Source organism: Tympanuchus pallidicinctus, unplaced genomic scaffold, assembly GCF_026119805.1.
Source record: "Tympanuchus pallidicinctus isolate F22 unplaced genomic scaffold, pur_lepc_1.0 scaffold69, whole genome shotgun sequence".
NCBI lineage: Eukaryota > Metazoa > Chordata > Aves > Galliformes > Phasianidae > Tympanuchus > Tympanuchus pallidicinctus.
Window position 1 is genome coordinate 53,553 of NW_026294790.1, and position 10,077 is coordinate 63,629.

Consider the following 10,077-nt stretch of genomic DNA (forward strand, 5'->3'; position numbering starts at 1 on the left):
CCAAGGCACCAGCTGCCCTTCCCATCTCTGCACCAGACCCTGCGCCATCAGCTCCATGCAGGGACACAACTCCTGGTGGCAGCTGCCCCTTGGGAAGCACCGCTGCGCTGCAGGGGCAGAGAGGGGCTGGGGGCTGCTCCAGGAGATGGCCAGCCTGGCCAGCCCCCCTGGTGTGGGGCTGGGGACCCCGGGACCCAAACAGAGGAAGGCTGCAGACCAGGGACAGAGCTGCGGGTTCATAGGGCAGAGCTTCCAAAGGGGATCGCAGAACGGATGTGGTTGGAAGGGACCTTAAGGATCCCAAAGTCCCAGAACCACAGGGGCTGGAAGGGACCTCTGGAGCTCCTCCAGCCCCACCTGGCCCCCTCCTCCCACCCCCACCCCCCAGATACCCATCAGCGCTGCTCACACCCCTCTCAGCCTTCTCTCCCCCAGCTGCACAGCCCTGGGGCTCTCAGCCCATCCCCACCAGGAGGGGCTCCAGGCCCCCCCATCCCCACACCCTCCTCTGGGCTCTCCCAGCACTTCCCAGTCTGCCCTGAACTGGGAGCCTCTGCAGGGCAAAGCAGAGGGGAGCAGCACCTCCCTGCCCCGCTGGCTGCACTCTGGCAATGCACCACAGGGCCCCTTTGTCCTCTTGGCCTCCAGAGCTCACTGCTTTCTTGCCTCAAGGTTTGCAGCAGCGTTTGGGAGCAGCACAAGGCCGATGCTCTGGGATCACTGCAGGCAGACGGCAGCACAGCACTCAGCGATTTCCTGGGCACATCCCTGGCTCAGCAAAAAGAGCTGCTGGTTTATTTCATGCCCTCTGCTTATTTCACGTCCTCTGCTCCCACCCACTGTCTGAGAGCACGAACAGACAGGCTGCTGCCTGATGCTGGCACACAGGAGCATCGCTGCCGGCAGATCAGCGCGCCTCAGGCTTCTCTCTGGGTCAGCTTTGGGTTCAAACCAGGCCGAGCCGTGGGGCTGCTGTCCTGGCCGTGCATTCTCAGACCTGCTGCAGCCCCTCTGCCCCCCGCAGGGCCCTCCCTGCTGCTGTGCTGACAGAGCAGGGCGCCCTGTGCCGGCAGCTCCATCACGCTGCACACACTGCCAACCTGAGCTCAGCCATTCCTCCACCCCAACTGCCGGGCAGGAGGGGCTCCTCTGGATGCCGAGTGCCACGGCTCCTCCAGGCTCAGCCCAAAGGAAAAATAAAGAGTAGAACTTCAGGGTTGACCATAAATCCGTTTCCTGAGGCAGAAAAAGGAAAAATAGTACCCGCAAGGAGGTTCAGCTTGCCCAAGGAGGCTGTGGATGCCCCATCCCTGCAGGCATTGGAGGCCAGGCTGGATGTGGCTCTGGGCAGCCTGGGCTGCTGGTTGGCGACCTGCACACAGCAGGGGTTGGAAGCAGGTGAGCATTGGGGCCTTTGTAACCCAGGCCATTCTGTGATAACAAGGTCTCTATCTACCAAACGACGCATTCGCTCACTGCTCACCGACTGACACGCAGTGCCTGAGCAACAGCTGCTTCCCCCCTGGTCAGCTCTCCCCAAAGTTTTTATGATTCCATACGTTACCTAAAGGGCGCCTACAGGAAAGCTGGGCAGGGACTTTTTATAAGGCAACGTAGTGACGAAACAAGAGCAAATGGCTTTGAACTGCAAGAGATTTAGACTAGACCTTAAGGAGAAATTCTTTACCGTGAGGGTGGGGAGACACTGGAACAGGCTGCGCAGTGAGGCTGTGGATGTCCCGTCCCTGGAGACATCCAAGGCCAGGCTGGATGGGGCCGTGAGCAACTTGGTCTGGTGGGAGACGTCCCTGCCTATTGTAAGGGGCTGGAAGAAGCTGATCTTAAAGGTCCTTCCAACCCAATCCATTCCATGATTCTATAATCCTAAAGGCACCTTCCAACTTAAATCATTCGGTGCTTCTATGATCTCTGAGGTCCCTTCCAAGCCAACCATCCCATGGCTCTATGACCTGTAAGGACCCTCAAACCCAGCCATTCCACAGCTCTATGACCTATAAGGACCCTCCAAACCCAGCCATCCCATGGCTCTATGACCTATAAGGACCCTCCAAACCCAGCCATCCCATGGCTCTATGACCTATAAGGACCCTCCAAACCCAGCCATCCCATGGCTCTATGACCTATAAGGACCCTCCAAACCCAGCCATCCCATGGCTCTATGACCTATAAGGACCCTCCAAACCCAGCCATCCCAGGGCTCTATGATCCACAAGGTCTCTTCCAAGCCAATGATCCCATGGCTCTGTGCTCTGTAAGGACCCTTCTAACCCAACCATTCCACAGCTCTATGACGCTTAAGAATAATTTCAACCCAATACATTCTATCATTCCATGGCTCTATGACGTTCCAGTACACACCAAGCCATTCTAAGCTTCTACGACCTTCCAGGATCCTTCTAATTTAATCATTCCATTGCTCTATGATATTTAAAGACCCTTGCAACCCAACCATCCCACCCCTCTATGATCTCTAAGGACCCTTCCAACCCAATCATGCCATGGCTCTGTGATCTTCAAGGACCCTTCCAACCTAACTATTCTGTGGCTCTGTGATCTTCAAGGACCCTTCCAACCCAACCATCCCACCTCTCTACCATCTACAGGGACCCTTCTAACCCAATCCAACCCAATCATTCCACGGCTCTGTGATCTTCAAGGACCCTTCCAACCCAACCATCCCACCTCTCTACCATCTACAGGGACCCTTCTAACCCAATCCAAGCAAATCATTCCACGGCTCTGTGATCTTCAAGGACCCTTCCAACCCAACCATCCCACCTCTCTACCATCTACAGGTATCCTTCTAACCGAATCCAACCCAACTATTCTGTGGCTCTGTGATCTTCAAGGACCCTTCCAACCCAATTATCCCACCTCTCTACCATCTACAGGGACCCTTCTAACCCAATCCAACCCAACTATTCTGTGGCTCTGTGATCTTCAAGGACCCTTCCAACCCAACCATCCCACCTCTCTACCATCTACAGGGACCCTTCTAACCCAATCCAACCAAATCATTCCACGGCTCTGTGATCTTCAAGGACCCTTCCAACCCAACCATCCCACCTCTCTACCATCTACAGGGACCCTTCTAACCCAATCATTCCATGGCTCTGTGATCTTCAAGGACCCTTCCAACCCAACCACTCTGTGACTCTACAAAGACTGTGACCCCCAGGGCTGCCTGCTGGGCCAGCACAACCCTTACCAACCAACAGCACCAGCAGAAGGCATCAATGCAGAGCACCCACACGGCTCCTTCCCCACAGCACCTCCTGAGCTCCGCAGTTTGTCCCAGCACCCAACTGCCTCCACCTCAGCAGCACCCGCCGCCCCCAGCTGCCCTCCCAGCCCTGCAGGTCGAGTCACCGCAGCTCAGATGAGCAGAAGAACACGCAGAGAGACACGCAGCCCACGTCAGACACAAGGAAGCAGCAGCTCAGCACCACGATCCGTCCCCGCCAGGCACGGCTCCGCGCTCCAGCAGCTGCTGATGCCGCACGAGGCCTCGGGGAGGGAGGTGAAGTCAGCAAACCTCACCCATCAATTAGCCCTCAATTAGCCACGCTGTTTGTATCCCGAAAGTGTTGCTCACGACCCAGGAACCCGCCGCTATTAAGTGGCCCCAGAGCTCCCAGCGAAGCGGCACCAGGGCTCCCGAGGGCAGCGGCTCCACGCAAAGCTCATCCAAAAGGAATCCCAACCTCCTTCAGCTCCTGTTCAGCCGTCCAACGGTTTTGGCTGCGCTCAGTGGCAGTGGGGGCTGCCGACATCAGCCGGCTGCACGCTGCCCTTGGGGCAGCTTCCCTCTCACAATCGCTGCCCCTGACTTTCGCCAGGTGCCATCTCTCTCTCTTCCTGAGGAAGAACTGACTGTGAACAAGGAGAACGCATCCACAGCCACGAGCCCTCGGCAAAACGCAGCTCCAGAGCTCATCTCTGCAGCTCCACAGCTCATCTCTGCAGGACGAATTAAGCCAAGTCCACGGGAGGTGTTCCTGCCTGTGGAACCGGCGGGCTGGGCAGAAAAAAAACAGATGAGGTTTAACAAAAGCAAGTGTAGAGTCTTGCATCTGGGGAGGAATAATTCCATGCAGCAGTACAGGCTGGGGGATGAGCTGCTGGAGGGGAGCCCTGCAGAAAGGGACCTGGGTGTCCTGGTGGATGACAGGTCGGCCATGAGCCAGCAGTGTGCCCTTGTGGCCAAAAAGGCCAATGGCATCCTGGGGTGCATTGCACAGAGCGTGGCCAGCAGGTCGAAGGAGGTGATCCTCCCCCTCTGCTCTGCCCTGGTAAGACCTCATCTGGAGCACGGCGTCCAGTTCTGGGCTCCCCAGTACAAAACAGACAAGGATCTCTTGGGAAGAGTCCAGCGGAGGGCCAAAAGATGGTGAAGGGCCTGGAGCATCTCTGCTATGGAGAAAGGCTGGGTGAGCTGGGGCTGTTCAGCATGGAGAAAAGGAGACTGAGAGGGGACCTGATCCAGGTCTGTGAATATCTGAGGTGTGGGGGGCAGAATGGCGAGGCCAGACTGTTTTCAGTGGTGAGTGGAGACAGGACGAGGGGAAACGGCTGGAAACTGCAGCATAGGAAGTTCTGCATGAATCTGCATAAGAACTTCTTTACAGTGAGGCGATGGAGCACTGGAACAGGCTGCAGGGAGGTGGTGGAGTCTCCTTCTCTGGAGATGTTCAAGACCTGCCTGGATGCCGACCTGTGCGACCTGCTATAGGGAACCTGCTTTGGCAGGGGGGTTGGACTCCATGAGCTCTGGAGGTCCCTTCCAACCCCTACAGTTCTGTGATTCTGTGATTCAAGGTCCGTCGCCACCCAAAGCACCCCGTGATGATGAGAGCCCACAAACGGCTCTGAAGCGCTTTGCCTCCCACACCTCTGGGATCTGCAGAGGTGAGAGGAGTTCCCACAAGTTACGAAAAGAGTCGTCAAAGAATCACGGAGTGTGAAGGCCTCGCCTCCAAGGAAACTGAATTAGAAGGTTGTGTCTGTGCACACACATTTACTTTCCTGCTTTCTGCTGATGCACCTCTCCTTCCTGACGGCGCTTACGGGTTCGTATTCCTGCTCCTACAGCCTGCCCCTTCCACCTGCTGCCGGAGGAAACTCAAAGAGAGGAATTAACCACCGGCCAGCAGAAAAGATACAGGAAAAAGGGAGGTAGGAAATGAGAAAGGTGCGAGCAGCACAGCAAGAAACACAGACATGGGGCGAGGATTCGGCTCCTGCTCCATCCCAAGAGGGCAGAACTCATTTTCACGGGCGCTACGGGGCTCAGAAGAGCACTGTGCTCACTGCCCAGCAGCATCCCTCACCCCGAGGAAAAGCAACGGCTCAGCTTCACAGCCCACGCTGACGTGAAGAAGGAAATGGGTGAGAGAACTGCTGGAGGGAGGCCCTGCTGCTCCCCAGCTGCCAGGCAGATCAGCAGCTCACGCCACACTGGTGCCAGCAGTGCAAGGAAGGATGCGATCAGACGCAGCCGACCCCTGAAACAAAGAGCTTCAGGATTGTCTCAGGCTTTAACAACAGCTTTTAGAAGTTGCACGGTGCAGATGTGGGCTGTGCTCCCACAGCTCTTGCCACGGCCCAGCAGGTTCACATACCCACCAAAGAGTATCAAGTACCTTAAGCTTAAGGAGGGGAGGTTTCGATTGGATATCAGGGGAAAGTTCTTCAAAGAGAGAGTGGGGAGGTGCTGGGACAGCCGCCCAAAGGGGCTGTGGGTGCCTCATCTGTGGAGGTGTTCAAAGCCAGCTTGGATGGGGCCCTGGGCAGCCTGGGCTGGTGTCAGATCCGAAGGTTGGTGGCCCCACGTGTGGCAAGGGGTCGGAGCTCGATGGTCCTTGGGTCCCTTCCAACCAATGTCATTCCATGGTTCTAACAGTACAAAGTTTTAAAGAAGTCAGCATTCATCTCTCTGGCTCCTTGTTGCAGAGCAAAGTTGAGCTCTGAGCTCAACCTCAACGCTGCCACCGTCCGAGCTCCCACTCAGCTGCTGCTGCCTGCAGCCATCCCCAAAAAACAGAGCCCCAAGCAGCAGTGCTTTGTTATTTGGGGAACAAGCCGGGTACGGCGCAGTCAGCACGGGGCAGGGATGCAGTCCTGATGCTCACCCCGTGCTGCTCTGCAGGAAGCAGAACTGGGACAGTCACCCTTTCCCACCTCCTTATCCTCACCCGCCAGCAACAGCTGCTTGCCCTTAGGGTGTGGGGTCACATCACAGCTGAAACGGCCCCAAAGAGGGGCAGCAAATGGTCTGAAGTGGAAGAACCCCAAAGAAAAGGCACCAAGCAGGCCTGAGCACAATAACCTAAGGATGGGCAGCGAATGGCCCAGACCACAAAAACACAGAGGGACAGCAAACTGTGCCTGTGGGCTGGGAGGGAGGGACAGCAAACTGTGCCTGTGGGCTGGGAGAGAAGGACAGCAAACTGTGCCTGTGGGCTGGGAGGGAGGGAGAGCAAACTGTGCCTGTGGGCTGGGAGAGAAGGACAGCAAACTGTGCCTGTGGGTTGGGAGGGAGGGACAGCAAACTGTGCCTGTGGGCTGGGAGAGAGGGACAGCAAACTGTGCCTGTGGGCTGGGAGGGAGGGACAGCAAACTGTGCCTGTGGGCTGGGAGAGAAGGACAGCAAACTGTGCCTGTGGGTTGGGAGGGAGGGAGAGCAAACTGTGCCTGTGGGCTGGGAGAGAGGGACAGCAAACTGTGCCTGTGGGCTGGGAGAGAGGGACAGCAAACTGTGCCTGTGGGCTGGGAGAGAGGGACAGCAAACTGTGCCTGTGGGCTGGGAGACAGGGACAGCAAACTGTGCCTGTGGGCTGGGAGAGAGGGACAGCAAACTGTGCCTGTGGGCTGGGAGAGAAGGACAGCAAACTGTGCCTGTGGGCTGGGAGACAGGGACAGCAAACTGTGATTGTGGGCTGGGAGAGAGGGACAGCAAACTGTGCCTGTGGGCTGGGAGACAGGGACAGCAAACTGTGCCTGTGGGCTGGGAGAGAAGGACAGCAAACTGTGCCTGTGGGCTGGGAGAGAAGGACAGCAAACTGTGCCTGTGGGCTGGGAGGGAGGGACAGCAAACTGTGCCTGTGGGCTGGGAGAGAGGGACAGCAAACTGTGATTGTGGGCTGGGAGAGAGGGACAGCAAACTGTGCCTGTGGGCTGGGAGACAGGGACAGCAAACTGTGCCTGTGGGCTGGGAGAGAAGGACAGCAAACTGTGCCTGTGGGCTGGGAGGGAGGGACAGCAAACTGTGCCTGTGGGCTGGGAGGGAGGGACAGCAAACTGTGCCTGTGGGCTGGGAGAGAGGGACAGCAAACTGTGCCTGTGGGCTGGGAGACAGGGACAGCAAACTGTGCCTGTGGGCTGGGAGAGAGGGACAGCAAACTGTGCCTGTGGGTTGGGAGGGAGGGAGAGCAAACTGTGCCTGTGGGCTGGGAGAGAAGGACAGCAAATTGTGCCTGTGGGCTGGGAGACAGGGACAGCAAACTGTGCCTGTGGGCTGGGAGAGAGTCGGAGCTCCTCTGCCTTCCTCCAACATGCTGGGAAATATCTCCACTGCCTGCTGCAGGGAGCCTGCTCTGCAAGGGGGTGGCACTCAATGACCTGTAGAGGTCCCTTCCAACCCCAACAGTTCTGTGGTTCTGTAATCTCAGGAGGAGAAACGTAGCCGGGGGCAATGCCTTTGCTTTGGTCAGCACGGGGGAAGCTCAGATTCCATCCTGCACACCCGGATACAGGCGCTGCCCCCCTCCCAGCTGCACACAGCTCACAGGGGTGCCAAACCCCTGGGTGGATCCATCTGCAGCAGGGTGAAAGGATGGGGAGGGCTGTGCAACCCCTCACGGGTGCCTCGGCGAAGCAAAAAATCCCAGAATCCCAGGTTGGAAGGAACCTTTGGAGCTCCTCCAGTCCAAGCCCCAAAGCAGTTCCCTGCAGCAGCTGCACAGGAAGGCAGCCGGGTGGGTTTGGATCTGCGCAGGGAAGACTCTCCCACCCCTCTGGGCGGCTGTGGCAGGCTCTGCCTCACTCACAGCACAATGTTTCCATCCTCCTGTTCAGAAGGAAACTCCCTGGGCTCCGGTTTGTGCCTTGTGCCCCTTGTCCTGTTAATGGGGCAGCACGGAACAGAGCCCAGCCCTCTCCTCACAACCCCACCCTCCAGATATCCGTCAGCACGGAGCCCAGGATGTGAGAACACAAACTCAGGCCACGAGCACTCAACCCCCACGTGCTGTGGGAGCAGGATGGGGCATCAGCTCACAAGCAATGACTTGCAAAGTGAAGGAGGTATCAGCAGAGCACACACGGAGCAGCTCCCATCTCATTACTGCCACACAGAGTCAGATAAGCAAAGAGGAGCCGGAGAGCAGCGACGATCCGGGCTCATAAAACCGTTCCCAGCAAATGGGAAATGTGTTTTTATTTTGGCAGCAGTCCCACTCCACGGAGCCCCTCGCTCCTACCTGAACCCACACCTCCATAGGGAAGCTGTGTTCAACTCACATCAGCAAAAACACTTTCCTGCTCTTCAAGCATTTTGGTTGCAAACACGCGATTTCTGGTCAAAACTCAGCCACGCTGAGTGCCAGCAAGAAATTCAGGTCAGATGTAGGGAGAATTTTCCTCCCAGAAAGAGCAGCCGGGTGCCACCCAGGGAGGTGGGTTTGGAGGGGGGGGAGGGGGGGGAATCACCACCTTGGAGGTAATAAGGAATGTGAGATGTGGCACAGTGGGGATGGGGGGACATCTTGGGGGCGTTTTCCAACCTTATTCAAGGCCAGGCTGGATGGGGCCCTGGGCAGCCCAGGCTGCTGCTAAATGTGGAGGTTGGTGGCCCTGCCTGCAGTGGGGGGTTGAAGCTTCATGATCCTTGGGGTCATGAATCCAATCCAACCATTCTGTGATCCCAACCTCAGCCATTCTGTGACCCTGTGGAAGGATTCCCCCAGTTTTCCCCCAGTGCATTCAGTCCCTCTGGTTGGTGCCCAAGCCGTGGGCAATCTGCTCCCTTTAAGCCCAGGAGAACACAGCAGTCAGAAGCACCACAAAGCGCGGCCCATGGCGGTGTAGGTAAAGCAGACACTCTGATCCTACAGACAAACCACCAGCAGGCCTCAATCAGACAGCAAACAGAGGCTGTGATGCCCCATCCATCCCTGGAGGTGTCCAAGGCCAGGTTGGATGGGGCCCTGGGCAGCCTGGGCTGCTGTGAAATGTGGAGGTTGGTGGCCCTGCCTGTGGTGGGGTTTGGATGTTTGTAATCCTTGGGGTCCCTTCTCTAACCCAACCATTCTGTGATCCCAACCTCAGCCATTCTGTGACCCTATAGAAGGATTTCTGCAGTGCATTCAGTCCCTCTGGTCAGAACCCAAGCTTCAAGGAGGTTGGTGGTGGCCCTTCCTGTGGTGGGAGTTGGAGATTCGTGATCCTTGGGCTCCCTTCCAACCCAACCACTCTGCGATTCCAACCTCAGCCATTCTGTGGGCTCCCTTCCAATCCAACCATCCTGTGATCCCAACCTCAGCCATTCTGTGACCCTACAGAAGGATTCGTGATCCCGGAGCTCCCTTCCACCCCAACCATTCTGTGATTCTGTGACAACGCGCTCATCCCGCCCAGCACAACCCCAGCCCGGCCAGGGCCCCGGCACACCGCTATGCCCCCGAGGGAACGGCACGGACCGCTGTCGAACGAGCTGTGGGGCCGCTTAACGGAGCGGATAACAGAGCGGATACCGGAGCCGCGCCTCCTCACCGGGCTCCAGCAGATCAGCGGGTCGGTCTCGGGATCCTCCACCAGCGTCCACAGCTTCGTCAGGAAGGCCGATACGTTGCTGCCGCCCGGGCCCGCGCCCGCCGCTGCCGCCGCGCCGGGACCTTCCATGGCCGCGGGGCTCCGGGACAGGGAGGAGAACGGCGGAAGGCTCAACGGCGCCGGCGGGGCCGGGCGGAGCGCTGAGCGGGGCGGGCGCCGGGGCCCTGCATGGCCGCCGCCATCTTGCGCCGCCTCCGGGACGAACCCCCCGCGCCGAGACGCGCT

The 10,077-nt window shown here is 58.0% G+C and overlaps 1 protein-coding gene and 1 long non-coding RNA gene across 5 annotated transcripts in view; both read right to left on the reverse strand.

Moving 5' to 3' along the window:
• HSF1 (heat shock transcription factor 1) overlaps positions 1–10,055 on the reverse strand; it is a 37,382-nt gene extending 27,327 nt beyond the window's left edge. The window contains exon 1 of the mRNA XM_052665482.1: positions 9,793–10,055. Within this exon, the coding sequence (XP_052521442.1) occupies positions 9,793–9,921 (129 nt within the window). The 5' untranslated portion in view covers positions 9,922–10,055. The remainder of the gene's footprint in view (positions 1–9,792) is intronic.
• On the reverse strand, positions 403–3,788 carry LOC128072075 (uncharacterized). 4 transcript variants are annotated; one of them, XR_008202081.1, is made up of 6 exons: positions 3,045–3,788; positions 2,896–2,991; positions 2,757–2,799; positions 2,595–2,703; positions 2,013–2,551; positions 403–1,970 (listed from the first exon to the last, which is right to left on the reverse strand). It is a non-coding gene; the product is annotated as an uncharacterized LOC128072075 (long non-coding RNA). The 4 variants fall into 4 exon arrangements; XR_008202080.1 differs by lacking the exon at positions 2,757–2,799 and having other exon boundaries at positions 2,013–2,703; XR_008202078.1 differs by lacking the exons at positions 2,757–2,799; positions 2,896–2,991 and having other exon boundaries at positions 2,013–2,703.
• Positions 10,056–10,077: the final 22 nt, after the last annotated feature.